Source organism: Thamnophis sirtalis, unplaced genomic scaffold (assembly GCF_051295495.1).
Source record: "Thamnophis sirtalis isolate CommonGarterSnake01/CBP01778 unplaced genomic scaffold, rThaSir2_p1.2 scaffold_3, whole genome shotgun sequence".
In the NCBI taxonomy this organism is placed as follows: domain Eukaryota; kingdom Metazoa; phylum Chordata; class Lepidosauria; order Squamata; family Natricidae; genus Thamnophis; species Thamnophis sirtalis.
In genome coordinates this window covers 97423436-97440254 of record NW_028261383.1, presented here as the reverse complement: position 1 = coordinate 97440254, position 16819 = coordinate 97423436, and the positions used below count along the sequence as shown (strand labels likewise).

General features: G+C 35.9%; 1 protein-coding gene across 1 annotated transcript; it reads left to right on the top strand.

Annotated features, from left to right (window-relative positions):
- The first annotated feature begins 394 nt into the window (after positions 1 to 394).
- On the top strand, positions 395 to 16384 carry ZCCHC10 (zinc finger CCHC-type containing 10). The gene is made up of 4 exons (XM_014059670.2): positions 395 to 511; positions 5804 to 5962; positions 10121 to 10162; positions 12745 to 16384. The coding sequence occupies exons 1-4, from the start codon at positions 462 to 464 to the stop codon at positions 13025 to 13027; spliced, it is 534 nt and encodes a 177-aa protein (XP_013915145.1). The 5' UTR covers positions 395 to 461; the 3' UTR covers positions 13028 to 16384.
- The last annotated feature ends 435 nt before the right edge of the window (positions 16385 to 16819 follow it).

The following is a 16819-nucleotide window of genomic DNA, read 5'->3' as shown; positions in this document are numbered from 1 at the left end:
TCTGAAATTGCAGAAGGATATGTATACTTTTGATTTTTGAATGTTCTTCCTCAAAGAAATAAGGGGGGAGGGTGTTTCATATCAGAGACCAGCATCTCCCCCGCCTCCTTTTTATAGCTAATGATCTCTTTTAAGAAAGAATTTGCAGTTCGAAATGGTTTATTCCATTCTGGTTGGACATCAAAAGTACTTAAATAAACACCGCCCTATTTCGGTTGAACCCTCAAGAAAAAAGGGTTACTAATAGCTCGGGGAAAGGCTAAAGGAGGCGAGAGATGCTTGAAAGAAAAAGAGTACGGGCAAGAAAAAGAGAGCAAAGACGCCCACCTACGATGACCAATGGTACAGTCCGAGCCTTCCCTTCCCCGTTCTCTTCACGGGCTGCCGAAATACGTCATCCGATAGAACAGGAAAAGGGAGGGTGGAATTCCCGGCATGCCTCTTGAGTCCGTGCCCGGCCGATGGCTAAGATGGCGACTCCCATGCATCGTTTGATTGCTCGGAGACAAGCGTGAGTGTGTATGGAGGGCAGAGAAGGGCTTGGAGAAGAAAGCTAACACCCCGGACTTCTCGAGAGAGCGGGGTGTTAAGCGACCTGGAGGCAGTCCTGCGGGCGAAGCGCGGGGAATCCAAACCACTCGCTCCCCAGCTGTTAGGGAAGGACAGCAATAAGAGAGAAGAATTGGGAGGACCTTTTTAAAAGGCCGAGAAATAGTTGTATGTGTACAATTGGTCTTTTAAGGAGGCTGGATTCGCATATACGAGTCGAAGGGGCAGGTGCTGAAGTACCTTAAAACCCCGCTGCTTCTGCAGGGGTCAGGAACTAGAGAGGTGCGAAAGATGTCCTAGCCCCCCTGATAGTAACCTCGGGAGGTTTTGGTCCTCTTTTGGTCCATTGTGTGTTGCGGCGTGTTTTTTTTAGCATCGCTTACTGTGGAAAAACCTGCAGAATAAGCGGTTTAATGGGTATCTGGACAGTTACAGTCGTAACTTCTTCTTTATTTTGCTTTGCTTAGTGGGGTGCACCTGCAAGTACTCCATAACTATTTCACGAAATGTTATTTGTTCAAACATTGTTAGAAATAAAGTGTAATTATTTCCTGTACAGCATTGCTAAAATGTTACCTGCGATGTGATTCTAGAATAGAATAGAATAGAATCAGTGGCCAAAGGTGTACAGTACTGAGCTGAGATATGGTTTGTTTGGTGTGTTTTAGCGTACTGTGTGAACAGATCAAACTATGGTTTTATAAATTAATGATTAAATACATGCTTACACTTTAAAGACTTCAGTAATGCTGTTTAGATATATTACATCAAATGTAATGCATGTCTTCTAATTAGCTCTTAATTTTGTGTTAGACATATTATAGTGAGCTTTCATTAATAGTTCTGGCACTCGGTATTTCCTCTCTGTAAATCTAAATATTTTGCAATGCTGCAATTAGTTAAGAAGTTCTTAACTTCTTAGAATTAAATGAATATTATGAAAGAGTCCTAAATCTTCAACCCTGTCCCAATTATTATGTATACAATATTTTAATATCTTCAGAAAACCTGGTAAATATACAGTCACAACAGTAAATATAAATACTATATATTTTTATATAATATAATATGTAGTATTATATGGTATGAAAATGAATATATATAGTCTGATATATATATATATGTGTGTATGTATGTATGTATGTATATAATTTTCAGACTATGTCATCTAATGTCACAATTGCTGGTATTCTTGTTAGCAATAATCAGAATTTGAAAATATCAAGCAGACAATGGCAGCTGCTCTGGGACTGGATAACATTTATAGCTTTAAGGAAGCAATAAGCCATGGTTAAATGAGCCACGTAAAATGGGAGCCCAGAAGTTGTTTGTCTTAATTTTCTAAAATTGATCATGTTCTGTAAACATTGCTTAGATGTAAAATCAAGATGATAAGAGAATAATATCACAGGATATTAATTTGCAGTAAGATTTATGTGTTTTTGAGTAGACTGTTTTATGTATACACATTCTCTCTCTGACGCTTTGCTGCATTTCATCTGAACTGGTCTTCAGACAATCTGTTGCCATTTTCCACTACCTCATCAGGAGAAGCTTATTGCAAATATATGATGAAATGTCTGCATAAATGTTTGGATGGCCCATTCAGACATTATCTATGTTATAGCTGTATTTTAATTCTTCAATCCACACTTTTCAATCTACAGTTTAATTGTTTAGGGCTTTCTGGCTCTCTTACAGTTGCTGAAGAATAATTTTCAACATTCTTCACCATCAGCTAGTTGAGTTGTAGAGTTATTTTTCAGACGCCTAAAAATCACCCTGTCAAGAGAGATAATCTATTTAATTCTGTATACAATCTTATTCTAATCCACTTAATTGGAAAGATATGAATCTAAGAAGTGAACAGCCCAGCCCATATGTTATATGTCTTTATAGGATTGAAAAAAGCTGCTAAATTGCTTTAATGAATGTAGTATTAAATACTGACAACAAAATATTTTATTTAAAAACCTAGAATGTTATTAAAGAACAAATTTTCCATAACCATATACAAAACAGCAATGTTTAATATTATCAAATCAGTTCAGTTAGAAATAGAATTTAAAGGATTTTAAGCATTCAATCTTCATTTTTATCCTTTTCTACCATAATCTTTTCAGCAAAATCCTATCTTTGTTCTGAATTTTCAGTCCTGATCCTATATTATTTCAGTTCTATTTGTACTCTTTCAAGCAGCAAGTAATAATGGCAATTTCAGTTGCAGCAACTCTATACCTGAATATGACTGCATAAAGAAGATACTGAAAAGAAAAATGATAATGTATTCATAAAATGATGAAATACATTTAGCAACAACCAATTTTTTTTGGTAGTATCATGATATAATTTAAGAAACTATATGTTTCCAATTGCAATCTTTTTTGCAGTCTCCCAAACCCTAGTTTTGTATTATTTGGAATGGGAGTGGAGGGTGAATGGGAAAATAGGTTATTTAAGCCTTGCAAAAGTCTAAACACATTAATTTTATCCTTGAAATTTGGTGTGGAGCTAGTTGGCCCCCTACAGTGCATCCGGAATAAGCAGAGGAGCTCTAATAATACAAAATTTTCAGAACCTAAACTCTTAACTTTTTTTTTAACTTGCATCCTGATATCACATGAAAGTATCTAAGTGAAAAAAATTGTATCACAACACACCATAAATCTTCCTCTAAATTATGCTGTTAATTCTGAAAGAAATAGCTAATATTGAGATAAAAATGACTTTATGGACTAGAAAAAAAGTCCTTAGATAAAAATTCCAAGGAAGCAAACATTGTATTTGAATCAGTACAATGCATACTTTTGAATGAATATTGAGTTACATTGAGTTGGTTTGTATTAAAAAAATGATAAAATTCAAGTGTCTTAGGTCAAGTAATCTTTGTATCAATTATATAAATTCCAATTAGGTCAGTGATTCACAGCAATATTTTAGCAAAATTTGAATAGCAAAGTAACCAGTTATTGTGACTATTTATCTACCATACTAAGCCATGAGTTGTTAAATTTATAAATTGCTGCATTTGCAGAACTTCCTGAACCATTAACTGTGACTTATAAACTGCAGTGACTGAATTTGAATAGCATGCTGAACGCAACATAAATAAAGTATGTTTAGCTTGTTTTCGTGAACCCAGCCATTGTGGGCTCAGTCTAGCAGCTTTCTATACTTATCATATATTATTTATTAAATATGCTCTGAAGCTGGTTTTAAATGCTTTGAAACGATAGCATTCCAAACAATGAATTTCTGAATTGTACAGATGAATTACTGATAATCCTTAAAATACAGAGACAGCCATAAGTGGTTTTTAAAAAAATGAAATGAGTCAGCTATCGTGATATTTAAATATAAGGCATTTAATAATGACATCTTTTGAATTTGACTGCTGTTTAAATAACGTAAAATGTTCCTTGTTTATGAACATGCATTTAAAAAGTGACAGCTCGTAACAACCATCGACAGATTATAGGAGGGGAGCCATTTTAGGTCAGTTGATTGGTGTTCTAGCCACAACAATTCAAATCAGATGTTGGGGCCATTAGCACAACACAGTGATAAGGATGAAGGAAAAGGTGCTGTAGAATCTTGGCAAATGGTCTGGATATTCTGCTGGATATGGCTGCAACAGATTGTCTCTGATGGTAAGAGTTGATTGGCAGTAGAAGCAGGAATTGAAGGCTGGTGATGGGATCAACCAGCCTGGGCCTTATGATTGCTAAACAGCTTCTGGTTTGGTATGACAGCTATCTGGCCTTTGCCATGCAGGAATTGGATTATGGGAAATGGGCCTCACTCAGGGACTGTATTTCTGGTGTGCTGTACCATTGCTGTGTTTCAGCCTCCTGCTCTCTACCACACTTCTTAATCATTGAATATTCAGAGGCCCAGGCTTTTGGATGCTGCTTCTAAATGGCAGATCAATCCATAATAAAACCTTCATCACTTGTGATAAGGATGAGAGGGCTGCCTTAGCATGTATTATTATTGAAAGTTGAATGAGCATAGAAGATCTGCCTCTCTGGGTCTCAGCTGTAATATCAAGTTAAGGCCAGGAGATGGAAGCAGGAACTAGCTTTGCTAATGTAGGACGTTCTGGTGACATTCATAGGTGCTATTCCAAAAATGACTGGACATGAGCTTTTGTAAAGTCGGGCTTTAGGGATCATGTGAAATACAAATAAATATAATTATTGCTACGAAAGTGCCATGCAGTTTCTGTCTTGGTGTTTGGAGATTGCAGGGATCTGGAGGGGGGAAGAATAGATTCAACTCTAACAAAACTTGAGTGGCTGTGGGTGCTAGAACCCTCTAATGCCCATGATTTATCATACTTAATTCTGGATGGGCATATTTTATAGACAAAATCAATGTGCTATTTGGGGGTCCTTCTAGACTCATGGCTTCTGTTTGAGGAACAAGTGGCAACCATGGCTAGGAATAGCTTTATGTTGCGTGCTGGTTATGCCCTTTCCTGGACATCCACAGAAAACACTGTTCATGGTAACTTGTTCTGTGGTTATCTTCCATTGGGGTACTGAAATGGACTCTACTACATTGGCTGATTTGAAGGATATCAGGCAAATAGTTGTTGCAGAATCTGATAGGCATAGATAGAATTCTGGCTACATCTGATATGCCCATGTTAACCTTTGTTACTCAAGCCATCCTGGCTCTCAATAGGCTTCCGAGTGCAATTTAAGTTGTGAGTTATACCTATAAATCCTTCGAGTTACGGGGAACTGATTATTTGTGGGATCACATTTCTTTAGTTATCTTTATCTATTCTATCCCATTGTATCTATCAGGAGGATCATACTGAAGTTCTTTGATTAATGAAAACCATCTTGCAAGTCTCAGAAAATATGATTCTTCTATTGGAATACCTGCCCTCTGAAACACCATCCAAGCCCGCATTAGGTTATCCCCAACCTAGTTGGCTTTACAGAAAGCTCTTAAAACTTGGCAATTTTCTCAGATATGAAGCTGATTGCTGATTTCTTTGGTTTTTAAATTATCAACCCAGAGTCATTTGCAAGATAGATGGCAATATAAATTGATTAAATAAATGAAATTTATTGAACTGTGAGGATTTGAGTAATCATCAAGTTATAAATAATGCAACTACAGCAGGAGTTAATTTAAAACTGCAGCCTAATTTCAAGCAAAGTAGACCAACTTCTGTTCTATCTGACTTTTTAAATTAAAAAAACCAACTGATTTCAATCACATTTATGTATTTCCACAGGGAGGCAAATAAACAACATGTAAGGTGTCAGAAATGTTTGGAATTTGGACACTGGACATATGAATGTACAGGGAAAAGAAAATATCTCCATAGACCATCACGAACAGCAGAATTTAAAAAAGCACTTAAAGAAAAAGAGAACCAGCTACTACAACAAAGGTATGATTTACTATGTAAAAGATTACATGTCATTTATAGAAATACTTATATCTATAAGGAAAAGCTCAACATTAAGAAAACTAAGATCATAGCATCCTGACCTCTGAATTCCTGGCAAATAGATGGGGAAGAAATGGAGGTAATGACAGATCTTATTTTCCTGGGCTCCAAGATCACCGCAGATGGAGACTGTAGCCAAGAAATTAAAAGATGCTCACTCCTTGGGAGGAAAGCTGTGGCAAATCTAGACAGCATACTAAAAAGCAGAGACATCATCTTGCCAACAAAAGGGCCTATAGTCAAGGCTATGGTTTTCCCAGTTGCAATGTATGGCTGTGAAGGTTGGACCATAAGAAAGGCTGAACACCAAAGAATTGAGGCTTTTGAACTATGGTGCTAGTGAAGACTCCTGCAAATCCCTTGGACTGCAAGATGATCAAACCGGTCAGTCCTAGTGGAAATCAACCCTGACTGCTTTTCAGAAAGCCAGATCCTGAAGATGAAACTCAAATACTTTGGCCACCTAATGAGAAGGAAGGACTCGCTGGAGAAGAGTCTAATGCTGAAAAAGATTGAGGGCAAAAGAAGAAGGTGACAACAGAGAATGAGGTGGCTGGATAGAGTCACTGAAGCAGTAGGCATGAGCTTAAATGGACTCCAGAGGATGGTAGAGGAGAGGAAGGCCTGGAGGAATGTTGTCCATGGGTCGCAATGAGTCAGATACGAGTTCGCAACTAACAACAACAACAAGAAAAGACCCTGAAAAGCTTCTAACAAGTTCTGTACTATGTAACTGGCCATTGGAGAGGAATGAATCAGAATGTCATGTATAACACTATAACCTAAATAATCCTGAAAGCTAAGCTATAGAGGGTTCATTTTAGCTTGAGAGAACCCTGGGTGAGGTTATCAGGAGTTAAATGAACAGCCTCGTCAATAGAGGTATTGACAGTATTGACAAGGTCAATAAAACATTAATTCACTCTCTACTTCTAAAACAGAGATGAAATGTACTGGCAAAAATGCTGCTTTTCTTTTTTAACATCTATCTGGCAGGGTTACATGAAGGGCTAGAAAAGTTAGAAAATAGTGAAAGTGGGTAAGCTTCTTGTTAAGTCCCATGACACAAGCAAACTCAGGAAACAAGACCATTTGGATTTTTGAAAAGATCTTTATTGCTTTCAAGGTAACTACAGAATCTTGAAAACCCACTAACAGTAAAGCAGTTTTTCAGATCAAGTCTAATTAAGCAAAGTTCAGCCTCAGTGGAGGCAGAACTTACCAGAAGCATTCTGATATTGAAATGGGGCTGTTTACTGTGATACTGAAGCAGTCCATTTCAAATTTAAACCATCCAGGAGTTCATAAAGTCCTGTGACAAGGATAAAGAGTTAGTGTCTTGGGATCAAGTCTCATCTGAATAGGGCAAATCATAGAGAAGGATTGGAGGCGAACTTTTGTCCAGATGTAAAACCACTGGCTATGAGAAGCTGCTAGAACACAACAGGAGAGGGGAGGGGGGAAGTGAAATTAAATTTGCTCATCTTCTTCCAGGCACAGCTAGTTACTCTGAAACCTGAATTGTCTCTGCCCTCTAACATTTGGGGGGGGGAGGGATTCTAGGACCCTACAGATGCAATCTTGACATTGATATAGTTCCAATAGTGGTCACGTTAATGCTCATCATTAGTAACATCTTACACAATGTAAATTATAATTTGACAGAGATGCTAATGATTACACAAGAAGAATGGGGGGGGGAGATTCTGCCACATTTTTGGAATGGGTTCTAGCAAAGCTGATGTTTGAGAACAGAACTGCCTGTTTTGAAATTGAAATGCTTCAAATTGGAAATGTTTGACACACCTCATGAAGACTGAAAATTGTGCATGGGAAAAGAGAATATTATTTCACTGCCTCTTTTCTTTAATTACAGGGAAACCATTAAAATAGACATAAGTTTGTAAGGATGCTTGTTTGGACATAAATTAGAATATGCCAAGCAAGCCTTTGTCAACTTTACAAATCAGGATGTAAAACAATTGCAGTGGGGGCTCTTTTTAATATCTATCTGTCTATTATGATCAACAGAACTCTGGCAGTAGCCATTTAAGTCAGCAGTAAATACCTTCCTCCAGTTCAGTTTTGAATAATTTTCTTTCATGAAACTATTGTGTGGTCGCTTTTTTTTCTTCCTTGTTTGTTATCTTTATTCTGCTACTAGTTCAGTTCTCCCTTCACTCCATTTCTGTTTCTAGCGTTATTTTCCTGCCCACTCCCTCACTATTTACCCTCATAGTTAAAAGTATTTGTGTAATTTAGGCTTATGCATTATTAAATGGAGATGGAATGTTCTGTTTCCCTTCGGACTGTGCCAAATTCCAGGGAGGCAGTTTGGACCATGCTATTCTGGGTGGAGATTCAGCCTTTTCCAGAATTAAATTATTTGAATCAACAGTAGTCCAATGTGTTCTGGACGCAGTATTCCAGATGAAACAGTCAAATAGTCCCTGATATGATACACTATATTGCCAAAAGTATTCGCTCACCCATCCAAATAATCAGAATCAGGTGTTCCAATCCCTTCCATGGCCACAGGTGTATAAAATCAAGTACCTAGGCATACAGACTGTTTTTACAAACATTTGTGAAAGAATGGGTCGCTCTCAGGAGCTCAGTGAATTCTAGTGTGGAACTGTATAGGATACCATCTGTGCAACAAATCCAGTCGTGAAATTTCCTCGCTCCTAAATATTCCACAGTCAACTGTCAGCTGTATTATAAGAACGTGGAAGTGTTTGGGAACGACAGCAACTCAGCCACGAAGTGGTAGGCCACGTAAACTCGTCCAACATCAGTGTGTGACCTCACAAATACGCTTCTGGAAGAATGGTCAAAAATTCCCATAAACACACTCCTGAACCTTGTGGACAGCCTTCCCAGAAGAGTTGATGCTGTTATAGCTGCAAATGGTGGACCAACATCATATTGAACCCTATGGATTGGGAATGGGATGTCACTTACAGTAAGTTCATATGCGAGTAAAGGCAGGTGAGCGAATACTTTTGGCAATATAGTGTATATCTAGGAGTTCAGATGATCCAAAGAGAAATGCAGTTTTATAGAATTCTCTGAAATGATCCCTTTCTGCCTCAATGAACCTTGCTCATAATTTAATGAGATGTTATTCAAAGTGGACATATTATAAATGTATTTTTTTTTTGCTACCATGATTTTTATTTTAATTTTAAATAAGAGACTAATTTTTACTAACACTTGCATTTTGGTGACATTATAACTTCCCCCCACCCCTATATAATGCTCCTCAAGAGAACATTGCTGGACATTTCAGTCCAGCAAATAAGTCAGGGTTGTTGCTCTTTTTTAAAAATATGTTGAAGGGAATAATAGCTATTCTAGACTAACCAAAGAACTACTAAATCTGTATTCCTATTAATATGGCTAAGATCTTTTCTTCAAAATTTGAAAATTTTATTGGCCATTTAAATACCATAATTTATAGTTTATTCTGCATTCTGTTATTTTGTTGCTGCTAAAAATGTTTTAAATATTATCCTTTAATCTTAACTATTTTTTTTCTATAATCTTAGTTTAAACCTATCTGCCTACTACATGCATGAAGGTCAAAACCTATGCATTCTCAACTCTTAACAAATTAGTAGGCAGATAGATTTAAACTAAGATTATAGAAAAGAATTAGTTAAGATTAAGGATAATTCTTAAAACATCTTTCTTTTTTAAAAAAAAAGTTCAGTGTACTTGCTTTATGGTATCTGAAATATTACTCCAGTAGAGCTAATACTTTCTTAAGTTGGACTTAGTAAAAAAAAAAAAAAAACCAAAATATTTTGTTCATATAGAAATGATATTTATATGCTATTTGATTATGAAATTTTGTGGATGATTTATTAATAACTTTTATTTAAAGTTTAAATATGCAGTTCTATTTATTTAGTACTTTTTATTGTTTTGTTTATTTTTTATATCTTAGATTTTCAACTTTGCCTTTATGTTTTCTCATTTATTAAGAAACTGATTTTGATCTTAGTGCAGGTTTTCTGATTGAACTCTTAAAAAAAAGACATGTTAATTGAAGTAATTTCTTCCTTCCACCTGATTCCCTCCCCTTCCAATCAGCTCTGGCGAATGTACTACAGACAGGAAGAACAAGAAAAAAAGGTATGTGAGGAAATATTTTTTTTTAATTAAATAGATTTCATCGCATTAATAGTTTCATAGTATTATTATCTTATACTTGGACTCATACTGACATGCCCTCCACTTCCGATCCTTTCTTAACTTGAAAGAAGATATTCTTTTAAATATGATTATTCATTTTTGACTTCTATCCTTTCTTTCTGTTCTTAAAGAACTCAAGGAAACTAACAATAATAAAAATGCCAGTACAGAAATATAATAAAATGGTTTAAATGTCAAAACTTTTCCACATTGAAAAAGGCTGGCTAAAAAAGAACATGAGAATAACTTGATAAATCAGGCCTAAGCCCACACTAGCCCTGCATTCTGTTTCTCACATTGGCAAGCCAAATATTTCATAAACAGTGGTTGGAGACCGTATCTCTCCTGTCATTGTTGCTCTCTAACTGGTATTTGGAGGCACCCTTCCAACTCAAGAGAAACATTTGAGTCTTCAAGACTTAAGCTCTCAATCTTGATCCGCTACATACTCATTTAATCCTCTTTTAAAGATATATCTAGGTCATCACCACATTTGGTAACGAATTTCACATGCTAGTTACATTCTCTGTGAAGATTTTTTTTTTTAATGATTCTGAATTTCCTTTCAGCCATTTTCACTGGATGAAAATCTGATTCTATACTTTTGGGAAGGAAATGTACCTCAAGAATGTTTCCCTCCCCCATCCCCAATTGTCAGGTTTTATTCAGGCTCCCGGCAATTCTTGGCTCTTTGAATTTCTTGGCCCCCTTTTTTTCAGAAATTGGTCTACTTAGTAGACACAACTCAGCTTGGTTAGTCTTTTTTTACACCAGACAAGCATGAAGCCACATATACCTAGAAAATGTGTGCCCTGCACTATACATAAATCAAACCCCTTCTGTTTATGTTTCCAAGTCAGTAAATACCTGGATGTTCTAATGTATGCCTTGAAAGGCACCTGACCTGTGTTGACATAACAGTGCTCTCTAACCTGGTTCTACTGGTTTCCAACTCAACAATTTTCATTCCTTGCATTACTTTTTCTTAATGTCTCCTAGTTATATTAGTGACTGCTGTATTTGTCTCAGCTACCGTGTATTCTAATGTTTGTAGTTGTGATTGTACTTCTTTTACCTTTATTTTAAATATTGTTAGGCTGCCTTAGACGCATTTGGTGTGATTTCTTGTTGAGAGTAAATAAATAAAATGTGAAGAGGGAAAACTTTGAGTTCGTAAAATATTTTTGTCTTCAGTATCTTCAATAGTTTTCCATCTCTATGATATTCCCTCCCCCTCCATGTAACTGGCATACTGTTTACAGTATTATGGGTGTGGATATACTATAGATTTTTATAGGGCCATTATAATGATGACAATTTTATTTTTAGTCTATTTCCTAGCATGGATTTTCAAAGCTGCTGCACAACGACGCAGTACTTTCTCCAGCCTATCCCTGGGAACCCCCCAAGAGCCCAAGACCTTTCCTGGGTATTTAAAGCAAAAAAAAACCCCACAGATCAAACTCCATTTCTGATGCAGTACATTCTGTAGCTTGAGAAAAATATAGAAGGCCATTCTGTTTGGTGGCCAAACTGACCTTAAAATGTGAGAGCTTCTTTAAAAGGGCCTTACCTGCTGTACAAGCTCTATTGAGTTAAACCCAGTGGTGTAATGGAGTCAGCTTGCGAGAACCAATTGTTAAATGTTCTGGAATGTTGTGAGCCAGTTCAAACCAGAGCAGAGCTGAACTGCAACAGTTGACATGCCTGTCACCTATTTGGCAGTGCAGCAGTATAAATGGAACTGGCATAGCCAGTTGTTATATATTTATCAGCACACCCTTGCATAAAGGGTTGTGAGATAGCAAGGTTCTAAGCCGTTTAGGGTCTTAAGCACTGAAAAAGAACCTTAAACATTGCCTGGAACACCTTACAATCAATTCAAATAATTGAACATGGATGCATTCTTATATAATGCACTGTAGAAACCTTGCTGCAGAAAACCAGACTTTATTTAAATATCTGTAAACACTTCCTGCCTTATTATCATCAGAAAGAAGGAGGCCGAGGAAGACACATGAACTGTAAATCATTGACACAGTAGGAAATGATGTTCTAATAATTTCTTTATCATTTCATGGGCTGATATCTATGCCTTGAATCAATTAAATGGGTTGATTTAAAAAAACAAAGCTTTTTGTGATGTTTGTTGTTCTTTTATGATTGTCGATGACTACATGGTAAGTCTGTGCAAATCATTCGATACGTGTCCCTTCCCATTGTGTTCCTCCCCCAGGCAAGGATTTGCTTTTTGACATGCCAGTCTCAGGAGAACCTTGAAGCGGTTAACAGACTCTTCTGCTTTGAGAGACTGTATGCTGAGGCAAAATCTCACAGAATGGTTTGCATAGGCTTACTGCAAAGGAAAGTGAAATGTCAGCCCTTGAGTGAATGTCAGAATATTTGGGGAGAAGATGCAAGCTGTTGCCTAATACTTGGTTGTGCTTTTCCTACTAAAAATCTAAAATCTTGCAGTAAAATTGCTAAATAATTCTGCTGGTCTTTTTAAAACTTCTGTCCAGGTCTAAAAGTGTGACAAGTTCCAGCAGCAGCAGCAGCGTCACCTCCGCTAGTGAGTCTTCATCAGAGAGTGATGACTCCTCCTCCTCTTCTTCAGATGACAGTGATAGTGATGAAAGCACATCCAGTTCTTCATCTTCTCCATCATCCAGTAGTTCTTCTAGTTCTTCTGACTTTGAAACAGAGTCAAGTTCTTCCAGCAGCAGCAGCAGCAGCAGCACAGACAGCAGCACAGATGATGAACCACCAAAGAAAAAGAAGAAGAACAATTTAGTGCGATGCTAGGACTATGGTGGCATTAAACAATAGCTCACATCGGAAATGCATAATGGCCAAACTAAACTAACCGGTTGTCTGTTTTTACAGTTGTAAAACGGTATGTGTTTTTACATAGTAGTTGATAGGCCATAATCTGTTAAATGGCAAGTAATACTTACTGAAAGAGTATTTTTGTGGATTACTGTTTAATAGGGAATGCTACCTTTTTTCTTAATTTTTAAAGAAATCTAATATTTATATGAATTAAGGTCCAGTCATCCTGATGTTTACATGCCGGAAAGCAGAATATATTTTCTGAATCATCCTGTGTTATAGTCATACAGCAACCTTGTGTTTACATCAGTTTTATAGTCTAAGTAAGATGGAAAGAGAATATGAAGTTTGATTTCAGATGGCTAAGATACCCAAAGCCATATTTAATGTCTCTCCTCAGTTACAGATAAAACAACATTGCATTTTGTACAGGAAAAGCAAGCTTGTTTGAAAAAGTAAAAAAAAATAGTTCAATATTGTAGCCAATTAATAGTTTAGTATCAAATTTACATTAATTGGATTCTTTTGTGATCAGTATCCTATATACTGATCTTATTACCATCTCAGTCCAGTAGGATTGTTGAGCCTATTGAAACCAGACTCTCTGTCTCAATTGCCCTTCTAGACTTGCAAAAATGATGCCAGGTAGAGATCTTCACATTGTGCTGAGGAATATGTATCTTACTACAATTAAGCTGATTCTCTCTAAAGTCTTATAGCAAGCACTCCTGTAACATTAGGTTTTGATTGACCGCCATGTACAATTTCCTTTTGCTCTTTCATTAGAATAATTGCTGGCTAGTTCCTTCTACTTACACAGTACACAAATTTGTGGAAGAGGATATGATAGTGGGGGGAAGAGAAAGGTAAGATCTATTCCCTCATTCACTCTTCCAGGCAAAGAAAACTCCATTACAATATTGTGTTTCCAATAGAAATAGATATTAATACTATAAGCAAGGTGTCCAAAAGGAATAAAAATAGTTTATGCTATAGTTTCAAAATTAAAAATTAATTATTTCCAGTTTAGAGGAGGTTAGAGAAAGCAAGAGTTTGGGTACTTCCTGACTCCTTCTAGTCTTATAATTTAGTTTCATATTTTTCTTCCTTTCAGAGAAAGGGATGTGTTTAAATTTACTCTCGTGTAAAGCATTCGCTTGGCAACTGGTCAATAGATAAACATTTCAGCCCAGAAATTCTCTTTCAAGCTATGTTTTACATTTGGCAAAAGTTTAAAATATTGCCACCTAACCATAGGTTAGCAGTGTTTCTATTCTTTTAAGCCTCTGTTTTTAACTTTTGCCATTTATTAATTCTCTCTCCCCCCCCCCCAAAAAAAATCCTTGAGGAGTTATGGTTGTAATTTAGTGGAATGTAAGTCATTGATAATCAGAGTGAATACTTTTCCAGATCATTTTAAGTTGTCTTTTTAAATGCCTATTCCCTGTTTATGATGACATGTAATGATTTCAGAATAAATTCTTAATGTTATATTACAGGTTTAAAAAAGAGCATACTTCTGTTTGTTACAGATTGGAAAGGGAACACAATGAACACTGAAAAACAGAGTAAAGAAATATCCAAAAAGTAGCATTTTCTAAAATAGAAGGTTATAACATTTCACTCAAAAAGCAATTAATAATCTGGGCATTCCCTTGAAAAAAACATGTAAGCCAGAGATGAGAAACTTATTTCATTCAAGGCAACACTGATTTCAGTTGACGATGCTGCAAGTGAAAGGGGATAGGGCCATTTCACTTCAAGTTTGCTGCCTCCAAATTACTTTTCTGGAAGCAGATCAACACATCCTTTCCCCGCTGTAATAATTAAGGTTTTAAACTGACTTTGTTAATATCAAAACTGTTTTTAAATTGTGCACATTTTAAGTTAGTCTTATTTCTGATCAGTGCTTGGCAGAGGTGGATGTTTTTTCCCTGCTTCTTCCAGCTCTCTTGAAGGAGGGAGATCTTGGATTGAACCTGAAGGCCATGTTGGACCTTCATCCCTCTGAATATGGCTTGGATGGAGATTTTCTATGTTCAAATTTAAACACAGGATGAATAGCAAATTGCTCCTTAAATAAGAGGAAAATCTTGAGGGAGCAGCCTGCTGTATGAGAACATATGGCAGCAACAGTACTATTATTATTATTATTATTTTTAGCGACACTTGTTTCTGCACTTTTGTCATTCTTTAAATAGTGGCTTAACATTTCTTGTAACAGCGATTTTTCTTCTCATCCAAATCTAAGTGGTTTAGTGTACCCAATGGTTTATCTATAAGGCTAGGATACTCCTTTTTACATAGTTTGGAACAGAACTGTGATCCTCTGTCCACTGAAAGAGAAACAGCATTATCCAGTACTAACAAAGACCACCTTCAGTTTTGTAATAAAAATCCTTGCAGGCAGCTACATACATGTCTCTCTCTCTCCCCACCATGCATCAGAATCTTTGAAACAAGGCCAAATGCTTTGATCTTTTTAATCAGACCTGTTCAAGCTTAAAGACTTCCCTTTAAGCTGTTTTTGCACTGTGCATGGAGAGTAGTCTTCAGTGCTGCAACTGAAACGTTTCATCTTTGTGCCTTTCCCTAATATTAAATATGCCCTGAAAGCATTGTAAAATGGAAGAGTTTGAGGTGTTTGCTTTGTTGTCTGCACGCTATTTTGGGCACCTAGAAAAAAATATTATACAAATACTTACAATGAGAAAAATATTTATTTTCAGTGGAGCTGGATAAAAAAAAAAGATGTCTTTAAATATTCCTCCTTGTGATATTTTTGCATAAAAATTATTAGCCTATAACCTGCATTTGATTAATCTGGTCATATTCTAATTTAGTGTCACTTATTTTAAAATGTTTATCTTTTGCAAAGCACAAGTTATATATAGTGAATTTGAATGGAAAATGCATATTATGAAAGATTGCAGTGCATTTCTTGTAGGTTACAGAAAAGAAATAACAGGTTTATTGTGATGAATTATAGCTGTTGACAGTAATCATTAATTGATACAGTTTATTTTTAATTTCTTTTTTGATGGGAGTCTTTTTATGAGGAATATGTGGGAGGGGGCATCTTAAATATACTAGTCTAGTTAAAGTATGAATCAATGATTGAACTATTTTTTTATATTTTTATGAAAATGTGTGTAGACTTTTGAATACAAATGTTCTATTTAAATGTTTATGTAAGTTGTGCATTTTAGTCTGTAACCATTTCTATGTTTTGCAAAATTTAGACACTATAATTCTAAAATTACCAGAAAATTATTTGAATCATGCTATAGAATGTATAATTTAAGAAATTAATAAATTATTAAATGCAAATTAAGAATTTAAACTTTTTATTTTTACAGATTTGTAAATTTAGTTTGAATACTGTAGATTCTTTTCATGATGACTAATAACTACCATCAAAGATAATGAAGTAATTAAGCAGAATGGGAAGAACAAATACGGAGATTTAAGGCCACAAAGAAAAGGCAGTAAAAGTGATAATGACTCCTACAAATATGTAACAAGATTGCATGGCCCAGATATTGGAAAACATGGGTGATACCTAAACAAAGAAGAGAGTTACAGGACAAAGCAAATTATCACACTTTTGCACAAATTGCAATTGCAAATGAAATTTTGCTTTACATGTAAGAATAAAGTCATACATGAAAAAGGAAATGCCAAATGAGCAGACACATTTCAGAAAAGGCAGAAGACCCAAGATAAGACAGATAACGTTAATCAGATAAAGAGAAACAGCACTCC

Bases quoted from the DNA above. Each gene is read 5' to 3' on its own strand.
- ZCCHC10 (XM_014059670.2), top strand. From the start codon at position 462: ATGGCTAAGATGGCGACTCCCATGCATCGTTTGATTGCTCGGAGACAA. The intron at 512-5,803 runs GTGAGTGTGTAT...GTATTTCCACAG, and splicing joins TTGATTGCTCGGAGACAAGC to GGAGGCAAATAAACAACATG. The intron at 10,163-12,744 runs GTATGTGAGGAA...ACTTCTGTCCAG, and splicing joins AGGAAGAACAAGAAAAAAAG to GTCTAAAAGTGTGACAAGTT.